This window comes from Gouania willdenowi, chromosome 22 (assembly GCF_900634775.1).
Source record: "Gouania willdenowi chromosome 22, fGouWil2.1, whole genome shotgun sequence".
In the NCBI taxonomy this organism is placed as follows: domain Eukaryota; kingdom Metazoa; phylum Chordata; class Actinopteri; order Blenniiformes; family Gobiesocidae; genus Gouania; species Gouania willdenowi.
In genome coordinates, this window is record NC_041065.1 from 12,464,148 (window position 1) to 12,488,100 (window position 23,953).

The following is a 23,953-nucleotide window of genomic DNA, read 5'->3' on the forward strand; positions in this document are numbered from 1 at the left end:
GAGTTGGTTTCAAAGGCGAGGGTCCTGATAGCTGAACACTCTGCTAGTGGGCGAACAATCCAACGAGAGGCTAGTGAAGAGCTGACATGGATGGATCAAAGAGATGAATGCTTAGCAGCCCAATGAAAGGCTGGAAAACTAGACCAAAGCAGTACCTTTCTACTCCATGGAAGTTTCTGTTCTTCCTGAACTTTCCTTAGATCACCTGCGTCATGATGACACATGGTGAATCGAGTAGAGGTACTTTGTTGATTTTCATATTTTCTGGTAACCATAGTTTAATAAAATAGGTTTGGGCTAAGTATATCCATAAGAGTCCATAAGATTTTCAGAAGTAACTATTGGAAAAAAAAAATAATTATGGTTATTAAATCGCAATTATATACACACAAAAGGTATTATTTATACCTATAGGTGGTGTTTCATTGGTTTGATGTGGATGTAAAAACCTCAAAGCAAACTGAACTGATGTTTTAGAAGCATGGTCATATATAACTACAACATGCACATATCAAACACATAATATCCATGGTGTTGCCATGTTCATTATGACAGGGTTAAGGAGCTATTTATAGCCCTAAATCTCATAGGAATGATCTATTTTTTACACTTTTCAACCTTAATATTTAAAATCTTTGTAGTAGAAATGAAGTTTAAAAAGTACCTGTGCAAGTCTTGTATTTAACATAAAATGTGTTTAATTTATTACCAATAAACATTGTTATAAAACATTGGAATATAGACTTCGTTGTGATGCCCATGTCCATTATTCATATACTGTACATGTAAAGTTTGTTTTATTGGTGCATTGGTCCCCATTTGAACTTATGACTCTTGTATTGACACAACATGAATAGCTATGGCTTAATGACCATTTGGGGCCCATTGGTTCCCAGTTTGAGAACAACTCCAGTAGCACTAAGCACTAACAAAATGACAGTGCAGCCTAAAGTTTCAGCAAGGTACTTATACTAGGTTTAATTACGTGTGACTGTATTCTGTGTGTCAATTTGAGAAAAGTGCTGATTTCATTCATATTCTTGCTATGCTGCAATTCCTTCCATAAGACATTTAAGTTAAAAAAAAAAAAAAAAATGCTTGTGTGAAAACAACCTCCTTTAAGGAATTGTTTCTCTTTTATATTCCCACCTGCTACATTCCTCCTGGACAAACACAGCAAGGCATGCTGTTGTACAGGATCGAAGTGACAGAGCTGAAATAGCCTGCAGGTTAAAGTGAAAGTGAAAAGCTTGGACACAAATGGAAGGAGAAACGTCACGACGGTGTGTAGAAAGGCTGAGGTGGATCTACGGGGAAATCTGCTGAAGTGAAAGACACTCAAGGGGAGGATAAGAACCCTGATAGGCGACTCCAGTGCTCACACGGTCATGAACATATACAACCAGCAGCATGCCTAATGGAAGCAGCACAAAGAAAACATGTTTCCTCACTATTGTAAGAAAAAATCTCTTGCTTTGTGCGTATTCAATACTTGAATGAACATTGCAGCTTATACCAACTGGGAACTAGTAAAAGCTAAGTAATGTACTTTTTCTGGAATTTGAGTTTGAAACAAAAAAAAAAACTGTATATGTCATTGAGCAACATCATTACCTGTCACTTCTGACCATCAGGTGCTTTGCGACACTTGCCATTTATCTCTCTGCAGAAAGCCATAACCTTCCTCTCCCTCGTGCACCACAGCATATACTCAGGCAGCAATCTGAATATGAAATGCAGAGAGGAGAGGGAAAGGGGCGGCTGTGGAGAATGGGAAATGAAAGGTTAAAATTGTAGGCTGTCGGGGGAAAGTGTAGCACGATATTCAAGAGGAGTGTTGGCAGGTAGAGCTCAGAGAGACAGGTGCTGATTAGGGTTTACAGCAGTCAATACGGACAAAGTAGTGCTGTCGCAGACTACATAGTAGCTTGCTCAAGGTAGGTCTACTCCATTTGGTACCTGATTTAATAGATATAACATTGTTTTGATCATACCTGTCAAGTTTTGGATTTGAAAATATGGGAAATTTTCTGGCGCCCACTACGAGCCGTCCGACCCGCCCAACCAATCACCAGTATCCCTTATATTTTAAGACAGGTGTACAAGAAATCTAAAATAGCCACTTGTCAATCACTTACTAAATACAATTATGTGATTAGAATCTGGTAGGTTGACCTTTATTAACATTGAAATGCTGTGAACATTCCTACTAGGGCTGGGCGATATGGACCAAAACTCATATCTCAATATTTTTTCTCAAAATGGTGAAATATGATATAAATCTAGATACTTTTATTTCGAATGAAGTCTGAGAAGAGAATTCTGGGTTAAATATGCTGATCCAAAATGCTACAGAGACTCATTTACTAACAAACAGCTGCACAATATGTGCCACTTTTGTTTTTTTCTCCTGTAAGGGACAGCATGTGTGAGTGATCTGTAATCTGTAATATGGCTTGTTATGGGGAAGCTCTGAGTTAGGACTCTGTTCTGAGAAGTAAAAGCAGTGACTCTTAAAACTAGTATTTTGATACAAAAAAAGCTATAAAATAAAACAGCCTAAATTAAAACATAAATGGATATATTAAGGACATGTTTATTTAATATACTTACAGTTCATATACAAGTCAACACGTTGCATATTTACTGTTAATTTCACGTTGCTTGTCTTTAAGTTAGACATGTACATTTTATTTTCAGTATATATTTTATTTTAATTTCTCATGCTCACTCGTGGTCTGTGTCCCATCCTGCTGCTCTTTAGGAAGGTAAACTTTGCGTTCAAGTTTCCAAGGTATTTACACGAGTTCTTCATTCATCGTCTCTCTTCTGAGTTGTTTCTGGGTTTGTTGCCTCTATCGAGAACTGTCACTCGGGCCATTTTAGGTGACAGTTCTCGCGAGGCTAGTGACGCCGTTCATTTTAGTAAGGCATCTTTTATTTATTACTACGTTAAAATACGGGATATTTACGGGAAAATACTAATACGGGACGATGGCGGGAAAGAGGGGTAAAAGACGGGAGTTTCCCGGCCAAAACAGGAAACTTGACAGGTATGGTTCCGATACCTTTAGAATTGTTTTGTTAAATGACGATTCATTTGATGACCAACATTTCCTCCTGGATACTTTCCTTGTAACTCATATCTTTTCACAATCTTGGTGATTTATCTGTGCATAGAATGCAGATGTGGAAATTGCTCCAGAGCAGTGGTTCTTAACCTTTTTATCCCGCGACCCCCAAAATAAAGGTGCGAGAGACCGGGAACCCCCACTGTACCTGAAGGTGGTTGAACACAGACATAAACCATGTGGAGACAGGGCCATCTATAAGGGGGGGCGTAAAGGGCAGAGTTTTTTGGGGCCCATCCAAAAAATCGGCAAAATGATGGTTCATTATTCAAAGAATCTGTGATAACCACATTTATTTATTCATCTGAATAATATCTACTGTTATCCAGGAAGTGTATTATTATTTGCACCTTAGTATTTAGTCATCTTTGTAAATCCTTGTTTTAATCAATAATTAAATGGGTTAAAGGTGACCAAAATGGTGGAAAAGGTGGAGAGAGATAATTAAAAAAAAAAAAAAACCCACAGAAATTGGTTAAAAGTTGCAAATCAAGGTGGCCAAAAACGCACTGAAAAAGTGGTAAAAAAAAAAAAAAATGGCTTAAAAATGGCAGAAATGGGGGTTGGGGACAATTAGTTTAAACTGGCAAATAATGAGCATGACAAATTGTGAATTTGGTTAAATTGGCAAAAAAAAGCATGAATTATAGAGAAAAGAGGTTAAAAGTGACAATAATGGGTCAAAAAGTGGTGGGAGGAGTTTACAAGTGCAGAAAATGTCTTTAAAATAGAAAAAAGGTGCAGAAAAGGTATTAGAATTTCATGGAGAAGTGGCAGAAATGGGAGTAATGTAGCAAAAAAGCATCAAAAGGAGCAAAAATATGGCAAAAGGTGAAGGAAATAAATTGAAATATGGTAAGTTTGGTGTAGTTACAAAAAAAAAAAAGGTAAAAATAAGAAAAAATGGGCTCAAATTGTTTAGAAAATATTCTTTGTTTTTTGAAGGCATCTGGCGTCCCCTTCCCAGTGTCTTGTGACCCCAAATGGGGTCCTGACCCCAAGGTTGAGAACACCTGCTCTATAGTATCACTGAATGTACAGACATAGATCATCTTACATAAGGTAGAGAGGCCTGGCTTCTATGAAAGTACCTTAAACAGGTTATGTTGAGTTTCTGCCTGCATGGCAATGGACTTTGTATTAAAAAAAACAGCAGCTGACATTCACAGCATTAGCTCTGATCAGTGAGATGAATCACATTTTGTCCTTGGATGCTGTCCTGTGTGTAGCAGCACTTTTGACCTGGGACTGTTGTCAGAACATGTGGCTGTAGGTCACAGGGGAACTGCATCCATGCAGGTCATAATAATGACACACGTAAGAGTGCACACACACACACACACCCTCAATAACTTTACCAGCAATAACTTGTGCATTATATGTTGTTTTTTAGCTATAGTGTTGATGCAAGCCTTCAGTCACCCCCCCCCAGAAAAAAAAAAAAAAAAAAAAAAAAAAAAAATGGTGCAGATACGTGTAACAATTCCTCATTCCTTCACAGTAGGTAGTGTCAGTTGGTAAAGCCTTAGTCTCATAATATACAGTCTGAGCGAGCACTTTCTCCACTAGACGCTGACACTGCTGGAGTAAAACTTAAGTGCTGCACGTGAATTAAAGGACCCGTGACCAGGAGCAGTGTAAGAGAACTCAGGGAATCATAACAGCACAAAAACAGGAAGGGACAATGCTGTCATAAAATGCTTCTGAGCTTTCGGCAATCATCCGTGCACTCCTCGTCCATTTCTCCTCCCTTCCTTGATTCTTCTTCTGTGGTGTCTTCCCCCTGGCTGAGGGAAATAAACAATGAACTCAGCTTTTTTTAAACCAAGGCATTGTTTCCAACATATGACAGAAATGCACGAACACAGTTTACCTCAATTTATAGATTTGAAGAAGTTAGGTACCAAATTGTTACCATCTATTAGTCTCCTTCACAATAAAAGCACAAGATAGTTTTCGTTGCTTTGCAGAGGCAAATACTTACAAGTGGATAAAGACAAAGCAAGCTGTCATTACTTTGATAAAACCTCAACAATACCTGCATTTTCTTTCCATTACCCTTGGAAATGCGCAAAATTTCAATAGCACAAAAACTGGTAAACACCTGAATTTTGAAATTGCTAAAAGGTTTTGACGCTTCCATGAGGAGGTATTTCAGACGTTTCAATATTGAAATATGTCGCAAAAGTGCTATGGTAACACTTTTTCCTGCAAATACAAGTCACAGAATGTGAGGTACCTGGTCACATGACCACTTCTCTCAGAGAAAACATGGTGCGGTACGTGTAAACAGAAGAGGAGACTGAGACATTTCATAGCAATATACTTTAAAATTATTACTGCCACATTAGACGTGAAACAACAAAGGAATACAGAGTGTTATAAGGAGGGTTTTGAGCGTCCATCTTTCTGCAGCGAAGTCTTGTGAGATGAGATTTCACAGGAGTTACGATTCGGCTCCTGCTCAAGCCAACGTTCAATGAAAACACGTTCAAAGCGCAATTACACTTTTCCGACATTTAGAAATATCGCTTTTATTTTGCGAAAATCCGTAAAAGAAACCAAGCTAATGACATCTACCTGCATTGGCTAAATGGGCCTTTGAGGATGCTACAAGTATTCAGAGTTGATGACATAAACACATGTACTACAGCCACCCACGGAAGCAGAAAATATCACTAAAGGTCACAGCATTTTACTGCACATTTGGTGATAAAAGTCACAAATGTGCACATTTCTGCATGCTGACAAGTGTGGCAGGGTCGTTCAGTTCAGACATGGAACACCGACTGTGTGAGGCTGTGAATGTGCCTCTGTGCATTGGAATAATATTTGATGTGATAAAGGCATGTTGTTTCACTCTTTTTGGTTTGGGTACTTGCAGAAATATGATGGCAAAGCCAAAAAACACAAAAATCAAAGGAAATAATTTGAGAGTGGCTTTTATGAATAAAAAAGTAAGATCAGTCTAGGACTGAGATGAAAATGAACCATGAGGAAATAGATTGTGAAGTAGAAACTCATTTCCATTGTTTTAGGACGGGCAAGAGCAAAACATCCATTTGGGAAGAATAAATGAGTTTAGCAATGTCATATATGGGTGCTCGAGGGTGAACATGTCTTGAGTTATAACGTAAAATAAAAGCAGATGCCATTGTGACTGTAAATAATATTTCTTTAGAAGGAATAGGAGCAAATCTTTGGGTGATGTACACAGGGAAACAGCAGGGAACGGCTGAGTTAACAGCTGTACAGTTTACTTTGTGTGACTTGACTTTAATATATAAAAAAAAAAAAATGGATCATCACACACATTCAAGTGACGTTAGGCTTTACAGTTCGCCAGAAGGATTTTTTTTTTTTTTTAAATCGGCTTTTTGAGAATATGAGTGAAAGACAAATATGGACTCGTGGCGTCGCACACCCAGAGGTTACAATAAATGTGTTTGGTGTGTGGCCAAAAAACCTCTAAAAGTTGACAGACCCTTATGAAGAAGGAAGGACACACTGAAGGCAAGTGGTGTGTTTAGCTGGAGATTCAGCAGGACTAAATGTGATTTGAAAAGCGTTTTCTACAAAGAAAAGTTGCAAAAAGAACCAATCAGAGCCAGGATTGTGTTTGATGGACTGTCTGATAGCTGTTGCTCACAGGCCCCGCCCCTTTCCTGGAGCTAGAGCGCCGTCTTTTTTACAGTGTATGGTCTGGAAGAGTAGAAGATGAAATTGGTGACTTTTCTGCTTGAAAGGTAATTACTGCTGCTTGATTTACATTATGTTTGGTTTGTAATTGTTACACTAGAACTCTGTAGTGCAGCAGCAGCCTCCGTTTGGGCTGCTGTAAGTGACACTGTGTTGTTGCTGCTGAGGTGTGTGCACATAAAGGGAGAGAACGTTGCAGTAATATGCTTTTAACAGTGCACGTTATATTACTGTGTTGTTGCTGTCTGGCTAACGTTAGCTTGTTAGCTCCTCTGAGGGAGGGACTTTGGAAAATTTGGAGGCAGGGCAAGAGGGCAGCGGGGAGGGAGGGGGAGAGAGGGATCTGAGAGTTGCGGACTGCACCTTTAAGAAAAAAACAAGCTAACCATGGTTTAGAATATACTTAGTTGTAATAAATAAATAAATATATATATATATATATATATATATATATATTTTTTTTTTAACTTTTTTTAGTCTCAAACAAAATAAAAAAAATTAATAAGACATTCAAAATCTTAGTTTTATTTACCTTATTATTTACTATTATTTTACAACTTTATTAACATGGAGTTGACAGTTATGACTGAGTTTTGGTATGACTTGTCAGGTGATCACAATTGGTGGAACTAAATCCCAGTCATTAATAATAAAAACAAAATAGCCTTTAGACACAATGTGAGTGGCTCATGTTGACATTTAGACAGTGTTTTCTTTTGCCTTGTAGATGTAAAAATATTAAGTGACCTCAGTCTTTCCTCTATCTTCACAGGCTTCATTACTACTGAGGATTTAGAGTGGTGAGAAGGGCACCGAAGGGCAGACAATTATACTAACAACTTCACAGACACCCATTCATTTCAAGGCTGGAGGAAGAAACTGTTCAATAGGATTTGAACCAGGAATCAACACCACCAACTTAATACATGCTGACAAGTATTGCCCTGATTTAGCTCTGTCGCCTTGCTTAACACACAATGGCTAATTGGAGCTCATCAATGTCCTTCTATGAAAAGTTCACATTTACTAAAACATCTACTTTTCTATTACTAGGTAATAACCATGGTAATTACCTAGTAATACTAGGTACTTTTCAAATACTTTTTTTTGTCAAATGTAATTTCAGGTTTAAATCTGAAAATATGTTAGCCAACAAGCACATGTGCAGGTAAAAGAGGTAGCAATAGTCTTCAGTACTCAAGTAAAAGTATAGATACTTGGATAAAAACTGACTAAAAATAATGAAGTTGCTCCCCTACTTGAGTAAAAGTCAAAAAGTACATGCTACTAAATGTAATTAAGTAAACAAGTAAAACAAATGTAAAGTGCTCAATACTGCTTTATGAACATCTGGAGAATTTAGCAATCATTATAGATAAAAATGTGTTTGCTTTGAGTTTAACGTTACAAACTTGAAAATGTTAACTATAAAACTAAGGGACCTGCCTAACAGAAAAAAGCTCAAACTACCGACATTTTTCATTTAGCCTCAAGGGAATCATGTTCTCCAAGTTTCTGGGATGGACACGTGCCCTTTTTGGCCTGAAAATGAGTCGTGATATGTTGAAAAGCCTTTTTAAAAGCAGCTTCTTAGTTGTTTGTTTGCGTCTTTTTACATTGTGGCGTCATCTTCGAAAGTCTTCAAAGTAACTAGTTCAAGGAGCAAAAGTAAAAAGTTGCCAAAAAGAGAAAAAAACTACATAAGTACAGTCACAAAGTATTTGTACTTTGATACTTGTCACCTCTGGCGATAATTTAGATGATTGTTTTATGTACAAACACATTCATTGGTATTCTGTGTCGACTTGGCCTGAAAGATTTCTGCTCTCACCGCTATCAGTCTCTGACCTTGATCTAAACAATTGGGCTTTCAACAACTTTAATTGCATTTGTTTTAGGTTTTGGCACCAAATGTTGTAGGTTGAGGTTCAAATAGGAAGTAGCTGGCCCAACACACAAAGCCTATATGTGCATAGATTTCAGAAAGGGTTTGCTGCACTTCTTCTGGCACTTTTAAAAATATTATTAGGCGTGTCCTTGTCTGATAAAGATAGGAAGATCCTAAAATACTTTTGGATACACCGTGTGAGCATGACTGACTATGAAATGAAACCAGAGACTGTGTTTTTTAATCTAAAACAAACTCATGTAGTGAGCATCTGGTGTCAGTGTGCTTTATCACATCTGGCTGGCCACTAACAACCACTGTCATAGAAACCAAGCCAGGGAGGGAATGCCTGTGACACAGTTGAAAAGCATTCATTTAGCCTGTGCAGATTTCGTGGGCAACGGCATGAAGGCGGATTTTCAGCAACCCTTCTGTCTGCACTGCTGTGGGAGGAAAAGTCAACCAATTTGGTGGTGCAGAAACGTTTTTAAGGCAGCCTTCTAGGTGGCAAATGGCCGTTTAAAGAAATGAGAAAAACTTTGAGATGGATTATTTTTTTGAAAAGATTGAAATTTACCTGAGTGTGCAGTACCTGAGCCAGCAAATTGATTTTATTAAATAAAACAAAGAATAAAAAGAACTACTGTGTTTAAAAACCAATGTTAAGCCTACATCCCTGTGGGTCACACATCGTCAAACACACATGATGAATTTGAATATATTATTCTGAGCATTAATTATGAATCACCTGCCCTGTTGGTTATGCATCAGCTGAGAAGAGACAAACTAAGAATATTGTACAACAATTGCATGAGGCTGAGAAAAAACCCATCCGCTGCATCTGAAAAGGTGTGTGCGTGTGCATGTCTTGGGCTCAGTATGGTGTGTGCACACGTGTGGGAGGCACAGGATTTACTCACACACCCTTTGACAAGTAATAAAAATCGGTGTGTACGTGCATGAAGATCGGCCTCATTATGCTTTGCTTTTCTGCTTCTGGCTTCAATATTCCCCTTTTGTTTGTTTCCTAACATGTCACTTTTTGGCAGCTTAAGCTGAGATTTTCAGCCAAATAATGATATTCATTGGTTCTGGCACAGCTGTCAAAGTTACATAACATAGATGGTATTTAGGTTTAATTGAAGATTGTAAATAATATCTTTGAGATCTAGATACGTTGTGTACATGATGACATTAAATGTGAAAATATAGGCAATGAAAGCCATAGGTGACACAGCAGCACATCAGTCAAATTCCAGCCAGGCAAACATAATAGTGAAGAGAAGCTTGCCTAGTAGGTGGCATGACATTATTCCATCTCATTAATATCAACCTGGAAAAGTCCTGCATGACGAGGCCCGATTTGCTTGTTAATAGTCTATTTTTACTGAGATTATACCGCTGTGAATTGGGGGCAGTGAATGCCCCCTGGCACGTCCAAAACAATATGAAAAGAACAGAATCAGCTAAGGTTTAACACCATAAGAAAGAAAAACCACTGGGATGCACATCAGGGGAAAATGGGCACCATTAATAGAGGGACTGGCACATACTATATAGGGGTGCAGACTTTTTAGAGGTGCTCAAATAATGTGAAGTATTGCAGAAATGGTTAGCAGTAAAATCAGTTTTTAGTCACTTAAAGCTGCTGGAGAGGATTTTTATTTAAAAATATCAGACAAAAACATAGTGTAGGGCTGCAAGATAAATAACTCAAAGAACATTGCACAGAAAAAATAAAATCAATTGTAAAAGGCTGAAATTGATGCTCGAAAAGTTTGTTTTTATCTCCACCATAAACTGTTATCAACTTTCTTTGAGATAAATAAGTTGAATATTTAACATTTGAAAACTTCTTTAAAGAACCTTTAAGGGGGGGGGGGAATCATGTAAAAATCCCTTTTTCAAGCTTAATATTATGTCAGTGTGTCTTTCCCTCCTGAAAAGCATACCTCCAGTGTTTCTCAGATTTATTCACATATTTTTGAGTTGTCTTTAAATCTCCTGCCAGCAGTTATTTTCCTGCTGTTATGCTCGAGGGGACAAGGCTCCGCCTTGGGGACGAGGCCCCTCCCCCTCCTATGTTCTCTTCCTTACTTCAGCCCACAGCACCCGGCTCTGCAGATTTAGCTTTTTAGTTTACTCATTTTAAATACTTTTCTAAGAAACCCTTGGCTTATGTTGTCTATACTCATTTATGTACGCATTAAAAACAAAACAAAACAAAAAAAAACCCCTCCTTGTCACTGTCTGTAGAGCCGAGGGAACAGCCACTCCCTCCCGCTACTGAAAGATGTCTGCAGCTGTAATTTACACTTTCTACCGGGGCAAAATCACACAATTAACATCTTGAATAAGCCTACATTCTGGGTGAACTCGTCCTTTAGTAACCCGTAAGTTGATCAGTTGTCTATGATAAGTGCTATGGCTGGATGAGAACACACACACACACACACACACACACACACACACACACACACACACACACACACACACACACACACACACACACACACACTCTTCCCTGCTCATCACGTCACTGGAGCAGTGAAGTGAGGGAGTTTAAGCATTGTGTTAGCATTTCTCACTTTGAGTAATTTTGGGTAGCATAGTTATTTGAGTATGCTATAGAATGGTTCTATGTGCCTGAAAAAAATATGATACCCCCTTTTAAAGAAGTACATTTTTTCTTTTACAAAATGAAAACCCTAATACTAGCTAACATATTTTTAATTGGGAATTCCCCATTTTCATCCAACCTGATGCTCGGTGTGTCTAAAAGATTATCAATATTGTACTTTTCTTTCATATTCCTTCATTTCTAATTTCTGTTCAGAGTCGCCGGGGTCGGCTAATGCCTATTTATGCAATTGCAAGATTGAAACTTTTTGATTTAACTGATGAATGGTAGTTTTGAAATGGATATTTGACTGTATCCATATACTTTGATTATAGTATTTCCATTAGCATGACTTTTGCCTTTTCCAAGTTTCATATACAGTAAGTATACGGCAAGTATTTGAACCTGATATATAACATAATGACTGGTAAGATCCGTAACATCTGGTATGGTGCTTCAATCCCTGCTTATTATTAAAAATCCACCTTTTCAAATATATTTTTATTGATCTGACAGGCTCATGCGCGGTGGCGCCGATTGTAGATATGCTCATGCTAAAATAAACACCAATTTTTAGCAACAAACCACGTTTAAAATGTGAATTTTTGTTGTTGCTTTTGACCAGATTTTGAAAATATTATGTTTGATATTTACTTTTCTTCTAAAAATGTCAATGTTAAATCTAAATGTTGAATTTAAATGTTAAATACTAAACCTAGATCTAAATGTTATATCTAAACATTACATTTACACCCAAATGCTAAATGTTAAATCTAAATATTAAATGTTCAAATCAAAATATGGAGCGCAATCACCCCATCTAAATAAACCGCGGATAGCGCTCGTTCACGTCAATTACATTTTATTTTGGTACTTCTGGTGAATTTGCATAGTAGCTAAATATTTAGTTTCACCCGTGACATTTAGGTTTAACATTTAACATTTAATTTTTTGATTTAGCATTTAGATTCAATGTTTAGATTTAAGATTTAGATTTATTTTTACAATTGAACAAACGTTGCTCTATATCTGGTCAAAAGTAACTTTTTTTAAACGTCGTTTGTTGCTAAATGTTGCAAAACGTTATTTTAGCATGCATAACTTTACAATCGCGCCCCGTACGGACACCGAATGTCACAGATTTGTTCTTAGAAAGTGGGAGCTATTAACTGCTGTGAAGTTAAATCCCTTTCACTGGAGAGTTGAACTGGACATTGTTTGTGTCGACTCAGCAATGAGGAAAAGAAAGCGACAGAGAGGAAGGGCTCTGAACTGCTGATCCATGGGATCTACTTCATCTTTTCCATGGCAGAGGTTATGGTTATCCATTTAAAAATAGGGTGTGGATGCTAACAGTTTCCACTGAACTACACACAATGATCACTGCCCGTATTCCTTTATAGGAAAGACTGCTTCAACTTCAATACCTCCATTACATCGTTGATAGTGTTTGGAAAACCATGCAAGTGGACTATTTTTCTAGGACACAAGTTTTGGGGCTCGGTCAGCAATAGATAAATCACTCCCGATGCTGTAACTAAAGCTTGTTAATTGGCTTTGTGAAGAGACTAGACTCCACAGAATAACAGCACGATACCTTATTCTGCAGACCTAGTTAATTCAACAGTCTGTCATTAGTTTTAGGTCACAATTTTTCAATAGATTAGTGGATGGGCTCCTGGGAAACTTTGCTTTCACCTTGTATTATGAGTCAGTCCAGAACTGGATTATTAATCGGCCCCTTTCTTTGTCCTTGTGCACCTGCTTTAGTCAAGAGCCAGAACAAAAATATGTTGACACGCCAACCTCATTGGAAAAAAAAGTATCTTTCAAAATCAAATTTTTTTATCAATAAATAAGTGATTCCTCTGTGGTAGGCAGCGATATAGCTTAATTAAGAACTTTTACACAAGTTTCATGCTTCCAATATGTCACACCATCAACAAGCAAGAGGTTTTAGTTTTCACAGCTTAAATGAGGTCAGAGCTGCTTAATGACGTTGATTTGCAGGTAAGTGTAGGTTGCTTAATGTTTTAAAGTGGCCACTGAGATAAAACTCTAATATTCACACACCGGCAGTTTCTGTTCTTCTAGTATTCACCCTGTGCTCCATTTATGTTCAGCACAATCTGTTCTCTGCATTGCTCAGCATGAATCAATCCTCTCATTAATTTTGTCGGAATGGTTGTAATGTAACACACTGGTTAGGGTACAACATGAACTGATCACTTTTTCCAAAGTTTTTTTTTTTTTTTTTTTCTCCTGTGTACGACATTTGGGATATTGGGAACTTATTCAACCATCTCCAAAGAAATGGTATCCATGACTGCCGCTTTGATTCTCAGCAATTATTTTTTTTTTTTTTTTTTTTTTTTTTTTTTTTTTTTTTTTTTTTTTTTTCACCTTGTTTGCACATGCTGTTGAAGGTTAACACTACAAGAAGTGCAATCTTTTAACAGCAATGCATATTTTATTATTGCAATTAAATAAATGAGTTTATTTCATTGCATAATTGTGACCATCACCAGCCCTCCCTAGGGAAGGGTAAATACTTTATTAAAGGGAGGATGTAAAAGAGAGAGGGCAGTGTTACACCAGGGTGAGGGGGGTGGGGGGGGGGAGTTAACAGGGAGGAGGGATACAAGATAGGAAAACGAATGGGTGGGGAATAATCAATAAGTTTCAAGTGATGTGATGTGAAATTGTGGTTGTGTATATTGTGCTTATTGTTGTGTTATCAAGCCAGTCTGGTGACCAGTGTGCGGCTTAGGAATAATGGTGGTGGCTGTGAGCAGAGGAGGAAGTGAGTGGAAGTTACATAAAACAGGTATTTGGGAACAACGTGTCTATGGTTGAGCCCAGTATGAGTGTTATCCCACAGCCCGAGGCCAGTGCGTCCATGACAAATGTGATTCCAAGAGCCGCTACTGCAAAACCCATGAGCCGCCCCCGGGCCCGAAGAAGCAGTCGGGCCAGCAGAAAGAGCGAGAGATCTAGGGGCCCCCGGCGACCACCCCACGGCCAAGCAGCCCCCCGAACGCCCCCAAGGTCCCAAGCCGAGAGGCTGCCATTGCCCCCCCCATACACACCCGAAAAGCCCCCAAGGAGCCAAGGACCAAGCGCACCACGCCACCGACTCCAACCCCCAACCCCCAGGCCCCCCAGCCCCCCACCCCCCCACCACCACCCACACCCCCGCGCCCAGCCCCCCGAGGGGAGGGCCCAGAGAGCCCCCCGCCCGAGACCCCAGCGGAGGAGCCAAAGCCCACGCCCAGCAGACGACCAGAGCCACGCCGAACAGGCAGCCGGCGGGCACCCGCCGGTGAGCCCAGAGCCAGCAAGGACCCGACCCCAGGCCAGGAGGACCCGGAATGGATGCAGCACCAGGAGCAGCCCGCCCAGGGCGAACGACCACACCCCAAGCCGCATAAGGCACCAGGGGGCCGCTGGGAGTCCCCCCGCCAGTCCCCAGGCACCCCAACCCAGCCCCCCCGGGCGCCCCAGATGCTGATGCCGCCCGCGCCACGAGCTTCAGTTCTTTAAAGCCAGGGCCCCCTCCAGAGGCCAAGCCAGACCGCCCCGCCGGGATGTGGCCCCCTAATCCCACCCCGACACTCTGCCTCACGGGGGACTGCCCAAGCAGGGGCCGCACCAGAAGGTATGCAAGGGCGCGGCACGCGCCACCCGCCCCAGAAGACCCCCGCCAGGACCGGCCCGGCCAGCCGGCCAAGCACCCCGGGCCCCAGGAGTACCCCCAGGGACCAGGACCCCCCAAGGGCAAGCCCCCGGGCCAAGCCCCCCGGGACGCGCCCCCCACCCCAGCCCAGGTCCCGGCCACAGCCCAGCAGGACCGCACAGCCCCAGACGGCACAAGGCCAGCAGCCCAGGGCCCGCCGCCCCCCGGACAGCGCAAGCCACGGGGCAGCGCCCCCCGCCGGCCCGCGAGCAACCGGCGACCCCCACCGCGGGGACGGAGGCACCCCATCGGCACACATCCAGCGCGGGACAGCAGCCCCCAGCCAAAGATGCCCCGGACCCACCCACCAGTCCGCAGATGGCAGGACATACCCACCAGGCGGCCGAAAGCAACCTCAACCATCGGAACAGCTAACGCCGCCCCCCCAGTAAACAGCATCATCCCGAGGCGCCAAACAACCCTGCCCCAACCCCGGTGAGGACACCAGCACCCCCCCAGCACACCCACCCCCCAAACCGGCGAGGCAGGCCGCCCCGGGCCCGCACACCGCGGGGCCCGCCCCCAAGGCCACCAGGAGACAAAGCAAGCACCAAGCCACACCCAAGGGGGAGAGGCACCCCCGCGCCCCACCCGGCCGACACAGCCCGGAAAGACCCCGCAAGGAGAAACCCCGGCAAAGCCCCCCCGAGACCCACCGCCACGCCCGACCGCACCATCTTGATGTGCTTTTACTCTATGCAGTGGCCCAGCCACCAACAGAGGGGCCAGGCCCCCACCGGAGAGGCCCAAATATGTGTACCAACCCACCACCCTGTTATGGTGCCTCTCCATTCCCCAATGGAGAGGCACTTCCCGATCCCCTGTGTGAATGTGTGTGTTTGGTGAATGTATGGGGTGTAATTAAAAGAAGGGGGATGGAGGGGAGCGGTGCTCCCCCTCCAGCCTCTGTGGATTTATGTGTATGTGGTGTAATAGGCCGGAGGGTGTAAATGATGATACACCCTCCGGGGGGTGACATGTTGAGATGCGATTAAAATTGGAGGGATTAGTAGGGCAACTAGAGGTGGGAGGGCCGCCCCCACGCCACTACATAGTAACACAGGTGGCGGGCCCCTCCACCCCCAGCCCCACCATCCAGCCCCCCAAGGGTTGGGTATTGGTGTGTGGTGCATTTAGTGAGTGAGCCAGACCAGCTGGGAGTGGGGTGAAGTGAACATGTAGGAGGCCTGTCCAGTGTGAGCCGGGCCCGTCCGCGTGGCGGGCCACGCGAGAGGGTAGATGGCGCAGACGGGCAAGTGGCACTGCGGGCCCCGGAACAGCACAGCCGGAGACCCCCCCCCCACGGCACCCCCCAGACCGCGCCGGCCCCGCGGAGCACGGCGACACCCCCCACCCCCGGGTACAGCCAGGCACCAACAACATCCCCCGGCGCCCCAGGGGGCGACCCCCGCCGCCCGCCGGCCCGGAGCAACGCCACCCCGCCACCAAGGGGAGCGGCCGAGCAGGGGGGAGGCCCATGCCCGCACCAGGGCCAGCACAGGCCCACCCGGCGCCACGATACAACACTCTCCACCGGGAGGCGGCCCCGGCCCCCCCGACGAGAGAGGACGCCATCCACCGCCAAGCAGGGCCATCCCGCCAGCCACGGACCGGCAAGCCAGAGTACCGAAGCACCCCCAGCCCGGAACCGCCCCCCCACACCAACGGCGCCAATAGAGCCCCCCCCCCCCCACGGAGGCAATCCCCGACGACCCACACACCGGCACGAGACACCCCCCCGACGCCAGCACACCCCGAACAACAGCGGGCCCAAGCAATTAAACGCAAACCCAACTGTGTTGCCTGTGCTTGCTCTGGTGGGTTTGCAATATGAACTTTGCAGAAAACTGCTCATGAAATAGAGCACCACCTATGTTCCGAATCTAGTCCTCAATCTTGTTTGGAGTCACACTAACTACTATAAATATGACTTCACTAGCATGCAATCCAGCTGTTTGTTCTGAGCTTTTAGTCATGCTTTAGAATATAAGGTCAATAGATAGGCCCATGGGCTACAAGCAGCCCTCGGTCTAATTTTGTGTGACCCTAAAATAAATGCACAAAATGACTACAAAAAGTCACACGACGACAAAAAAATACACTACTGTTATATGGCAACAAAGATACACAAACATGACTGCCAAAATGCAAAACGACAAAAATATACAAACATGACTCAAAAAACACGCAAGGAGACAAAATGACTTTAGAAACATTGGAATTACAGAAGAATACACAAAAGGACAACAAAAATACACAAACGTGACTCTGAAAACACAAAAATGACAAATGAAAATATACACAAAAGGAAAAACAAAATACACAAAATGTCTTTGAAAACACCAAAATGACAAAATAATACACAAAAGGACAACAAAAAATACACAAACGTGACTCTAAAAACACACAAGGCAACAAAAATACACAAAATGACTTTAAAAACACACAAGGTAACAAAAAAGTACACAAAAGGACAACAAAAATACACAAAAATAACTTTAAAAACACCAAAATTACAAAATAAATAAATAAATAATACGCAAAAGGACAACAAAAATACACAATCGTGACTCCAAAAACACACAAGATAACAAAAATACACAAAATGACTCAAACACAAAAAATGATATGCAATATACAACAGGACAAAAAATACACAAACATGACTCCATAAACACACAAAAAATGATTTTAAAAACACCCAAATTACAAAAACAAATACAAAAAAGGACAACAAAAATACACAAAATGACTTTAAAAACACCAAAATTACAAAAGAATACACAAAAGGACAATAAAAATACGCAAACGTGACTCTGAAAACACACTAGGTAACAAAAATACACAAAATGACTTTAAAAACACAAACATGACAAAAGAAACGACACACAAAAGAACAACAAAAATACTCAAAATGACTTTAAAAACACCAAAATTACAAAAAAAAAAGTACACACAAAGGACAACAAAAATACTCAAACATGACTACAAAAACACACAAGGTAACAAAACTACACAAAATGACTTTAAAAACACCAAAATTTCAAAAGACAAAGGGATTCCAAAATCGCATAATGAAAACAAACACAAACTTGCATGTATTAATGCTCTGATTGGTCATTCAATAAACATTTGACATGAATGTCGATAACGTGGCCCTCAGATCAGACCCTCATATCTTTGTGGCCCCTGCTGTGATAAAAGTTGCCCATCTCGCTCTCAACTGGAGCAGGATAACTAATTGGAGACATTGTGAAAAAGGCTAAAGATGTTAGTGTTTGATCCTGTAGAGATGGTAGTCAGGGCCTTTTAAGCCGTGAATGAAATATGTACAACTACAATTTTTTTCCACTTGCGTCGACAAGTGTTGTGTTTTATTTCCGCACCATTAAATGCATCGAATGTCATCTGTTTTTTGGGTCACTGTCCTTGCTTAATGATGAATGTCCACGGAGAAACATCTGACCGCAATCCAACAAACAACTATTGCACCGATTGCTACAACGAGCTGGCAGATACCAACATGCTTTTGGAATTACATTGGACAGCTAGCTGCACAAATACTTCACTATGAGTTAAACTGTCGAGCTAGAAGGCAAAAGGAATATTAAAGTACGTCTGATGACGTGTTTGTTGTTTTGAGTGAAACTTTGGAAAGTTTTTAGTGAATGGAGTTCCATATTTCCATCCACGCTCTAATGAATGTGCTGCTCCACACAGACAGAGAAAGCCATCATGAGCCACATGAGAAGAGGGATCATTTTGAAATTTTACTTGCATCACTTTACTATTTCTGTTATGAGTTGCTTCATAGTCTGTTCCAACTTTATCCTATACAGCAGACATGGGCCAATGGCAGCCCAGGTGTCATACGCTGCTCCTGGTCTAAATTTGCACGGCCCTCCAAAGCAAATCCACAAAAACGGACAGAAAGATACATAAAAGGACAAAAAATACACAAAAATAACTACAAAACAACTAACAGAAATACACAAAATTGGAAGAAAAAAAAACACAAACCCTTTGTTCTTTAGATAGATAGATAGATAGATAGATAGATAGATAGATAGATAGCTTTATTGAAATTTACTGTTATGACAGCTCACATCAGATAAAGTGCAGTAAAAAAGACAACAAAAGGCAAAACACACAGAAAAACCCAGAATACACCAAAAAGTTAAGGGCATTTTCTGTGGTAATGCCCATACTTATTATTATAATTGCTGGCATGGATATTGATAACGTGGCCCTTGGATCAGACTCCTGTTACATTAGTTTCCAGGCCCATCTTTAACAAGACATGATGTATGTATAGACACAGATTCACACCTACAGGCAATGTAGAAATGATAAATGGCCACAAACAGCCAATATGTACAAAAATGATTTCTATGTTGATAAATGACTGATATACAAGTGATAGATTGTGTGGGAATTGGTTTTCTATGATTTTACACCAATTATAGGACTTAAAAATGAAAAAAAAATAACAAGATTATCTTTGCCACCACCAAGGTTCAATTAAAACCAGCAAATACCAGTAGATACATTTTTAAATGGCTTAAGTTTTTATTAGGAAAGAAAATGTGAAAATTTAGCCTCATCTTATGCCATTCTCAACTGGTGGGTCGGGACCCAAAAGTGGGACACGGACCTGTACTGGTGGGTTGCAGACATGTGAAATGCATGTTGCACAGGAAAATATATAGATTTATGTTTTAAAAAAGATTATATGTGTGTGTTCAACAGCTATTTTTGAAAAACTAAATTTGGTTGGTTGAATTCGAAAAAATTCTTTAAAAAAGTGGGTCGCGATTTAATGACCATGGCAAAATGTGGGTCCCAGGGTGAGACCAGTTGAGAACTCATCATATAGATTATTATTTTTCATGACCAATGCAAGTCTGGTGAGGTAAGATAACTTGCATTTTTAACAAGGAAAAAAAAAAGAAAGAAAAAAAAGACAAATTAATTATGGACCAGTGGTTCCAAAGCTTTTTGTCCCGTGTACCCACTTCAAATCATATGCACCCCCTCTTCATATCCTGTGCCGTCTCCATAATTTCATATGCTTTTTCATTTGTGGAACAGCGGGCGCTCCTACACCCTAAATGTCTCGGGAACATTGGTTTCCTAAACATTAATTTACAAACAATGAGTGGAAATTAAAGTGGAAATTATTTTTTCTTTGAATGCAATTTTTTTTTTAATTAATTATATTTGGCGCCCTATAAAATCCGCGTTAACAGACAGAATTGACCAATAAAAACGGCTAAACGTGGAAATGGACAAAATCGGCATGAAACGCCGTCACCGTGGGGCAAAGAATGTTTTTTTTTATGGGGAAATGTTTCTGGCGGGCGCTTATTAGTAGCACCGCTCTCCCCCTCCTGTCCTGGCTGCGTTTAACTCATCCTAAACCACCAAAACACCCACGAAAAAGCAACGCAAATCATCACTGACTCCTAACTACAGAGCCACCAGTGCCCGTTTAACTTACTGTGCCTGTAAAGCTCCCAGCGTTTTTCGTGTAGCGCAGCGGTGAGCGTGAAAACGTGATCAGCTTTAAATCATCTTCCCCTGCTCAGTGTTCGAACTGTTGTGCCTGGCTAACTAAGAATAACTCAATCCGTGTTGTCCTTTAGTTTTTTTTATTTCAGCCTTTTTGGCCGTGCCTCGTAGGTACACATTCACAGTCAGCAAGCTACCTCAAGTACAACCGTTTAGAAGAAGATAAGATCATTTAAATTAGGTTAACTAAGTTGATCAAAAGTGAATCAATAAACCTGCTCAGATTCAGTAAACTATTCATCCCTGAGAGAAATTGGGTGACATCAGTGCTGTTCTCATACATCTTTATATGACATAAATAAATACCGGTGAAAAGGAGCAGTCAGAATAATCCATGTCACTGCAATTTACGGTATATCTATACCTTTTAATTGTACCTTACTTTATTTTTGACATACATTTTTGTTTAATTGAGTTTTTTTTAAATTTATTAATATTTATTTTGTTTCCTCACACTAGTTAAAAACTAATGTTTTCTTTAAAAAAAAAAAAGATAAATATTTCTAAAAAAAACGGAATTTAAAAAATCAAACTGGAAAAAACGGAATTTGGAAAAAAATAAAACCTTTTTTTTCATAGGGCCCTATTAACAATATGTTTATAACAATATTAATTAATATAATTTAATAATGAGGTGAAATTGGCTAAAGGCATAATAAATAAAGTCAAAGGACAAAATTTAGTTATTTAAAGGCTTTTTTTGTTGGCAGTGGCTATCCGTACAGTTGCCATATCAATATAGCAACATTCTATTCATACTCGGCGCCCCTCATTGGCCAGTTTAGAACATGTGACTAACCCTAACCTAAACCCTAAACCTAACCCTAGCCTGAACCCTAAAAAATTTTGCAATATAGGGTTATAACCCTAACTTTAACCCTCGCCCTAACCCTAAAAATTGTTGTGATATAAAGTTATAACCTAACCCTAACGTACAACCGTACCAACAGCACCGAGGGTTGTCCGTACTGCAACTGTACAGACGCTTTCATTGTTAAATCTTTCCAGGTACCCCCTGCAATGTGCTCCTGTACCCCTAGGGGTACACGTACCCCATGTTTAGGAACCACTGTTACGGACTGTCTCTGAACCGACGCCCCATCGATTAAAGTCGTATCGTGAGGGGAATATAGGGAATAATCTATGTATAATGCACAATAGGGTCTATTGGTTGTTTATCAACCCCTCCCGCGCTTTAGGGTGAAATTGAATTTCTCATTGTTGAGGTTTGGTGAAAATGAGACAATGAAGGAGTGAATACTTTGATATGAGAATGAGGGAGGAGGTGGAGGGGTTGATAGAGGGAGGGCTCGCGCCTCCCCCAGTGTGTGTGTGTGACAGTCCGCCTCGTGCAGCCTCCATCACAGCAGCTCCAGCTCCAGCTCCAGCTCCAGCTCTCTTTACTCCACACTTTTTCTCCTCTCCGTCATGATCCTCACGTAAAGTCCGCCAACTTTAGCGCGTCGTCGTGGATGAAACCCCAACAGAAGACAGATGCTCCATAACGGGGAATAATCGGGGACAGCTCAGTGCGCGTCTGCTTCTTTCATCCAGTGCCTTGGCTTGAACGGAGCAACAGCATGGATCTGTCATTCATGGCCGCTCAGGTGAGACCTTTGTCTCCAAACCACACGCACATCCCACGCTCAGCACAACTTTTTAATAATAGGCTTTCAATTAGTTCAACATGTTTTTTTTTTCTTTTTGTTTTTACACTCAGATCAAATTAAATGACAATTTCTATTCTTACTTTTTTGTAATCATCTTGTAATTCTAATTCTAATTTCACATTTTCCATTTAGTTTTGCCATTTTCTCAAATTATATCTTTCTTTCAACGTTTGATATGCAGAATTTTTTAATAATTTGTGATCAAATTAAAGCCAGAGCAGCAAATCAAGCATTGTTTATTTCATCTATATATATATATATATATATATATATATATATATATATATATATATATATATATTACTGTTAATGTTACGCCCAATAAGAAAAAAAACAGCATGCAGTGGAACTTGAATTTAGTTGGCAAAGCCTCTGTGCATGTACACATATATAAAAATAATTATAACAGAAATGTTCCTTCTTACAATAACAATGTACTATAATGTATATACTGTATACTAATATGCTGCATTTTCTTTAGATCAAATCACGTTTTGTCACATGTGTATATTTGTTATATGTAAAGCTCTGCTGATTTTTTTTTGACTCATCAGGGAACATGACGTGTGAGAGCCACGCAGTTTGTTTTCACTTGCAGCTCATGGTCTATTATCCCTCTTATCAGACTGTCGATGGATTCTTCTCTTGTTATGATGCCATTCTCTGTGTAATTTATATTTAAACAGGATTATAGCATTGGTTTTTCTTTTCTTTTCTTTTTTCCCCCCCACGCCGAGGGCTGTTTTGTTCTCCCGACGAAGCCAAATACCCCCAAATCTTTTCAAATCAAGGGCCTCTAAATGGAAAAGCATTGGGGCATGGAGCTATCTAAGATTATGGCTTTGTTCGATAACAGTTGCTTGAATGGGAAATGCAGTAGCAGCTATTGGGAGCGTGCAACACAGCAAAAATACTGATAAAATTGGAGACATGACTTTCTTTTAATGTGTTGAGTATTGCTTACTGAAACCATGAGTAAACAATCACTGGTCAGCTATGAGAAAAGTGGCTCCACACATTGTTGGTTTTATATATAAAGGCATTACATTTAGTTACAAATGTACAATACTGGAGACAAACATCATGTCTAATACACTTGACGAGCATTTAATGTGCAGTGCAGTCTTTATTCACTTTAGTGATTAGGGGTGTCACGATCCAATACTGATTTCGGATATCGGTCCGATATCAGCCAGAAAACGAATATTGGATTTCATTGGACTGCATCTAAAATCTCCGATATATATTATATGTATTCAATTGTAGAATACTGTATATATTATGTTGAAGGTTAAAATGTATGCAACCAATTGGTTAATAATAAATGGGTCAGTTTTTCTCATCCCTGCTGTTGTTGAGTATTGTTCTCTGTTTGAGTGACATCACTTGATCAAGCCTTTTCTGACATTCCACACTGCAAAATAAGTAATGAAAGTATGTATGACTTGTTGATATCGTATCGGATCGATATTGGTCAATACTCAAGGCTGCAATAACGGTATTTTATTGGAAGTGAAAAAGTTGTATCGGAAGATCCCTATTAGTGATAGGCCGATACATCGTCCGGCCGATATATTGGCCAAGTTTTGCATTTTCTACGTGTATCGGCCGATGCGGGCTGCTCCGTTCAACGATCTG

The 23,953-nt window shown here is 40.8% G+C and overlaps 1 protein-coding gene across 1 annotated transcript in view; it reads left to right on the forward strand.

Moving 5' to 3' along the window:
- Positions 1-22,000: 22,000 nt before the first annotated feature.
- LOC114456784 (uncharacterized protein C14orf132) overlaps positions 22,001-23,953 on the forward strand; it is a 67,723-nt gene continuing 65,770 nt past the window's right edge. The window contains exon 1 of the mRNA XM_028438768.1: positions 22,001-22,252. Coding sequence (XP_028294569.1) covers positions 22,226-22,252 — 27 coding nt within the window. The 5' untranslated portion in view covers positions 22,001-22,225. The remainder of the gene's footprint in view (positions 22,253-23,953) is intronic.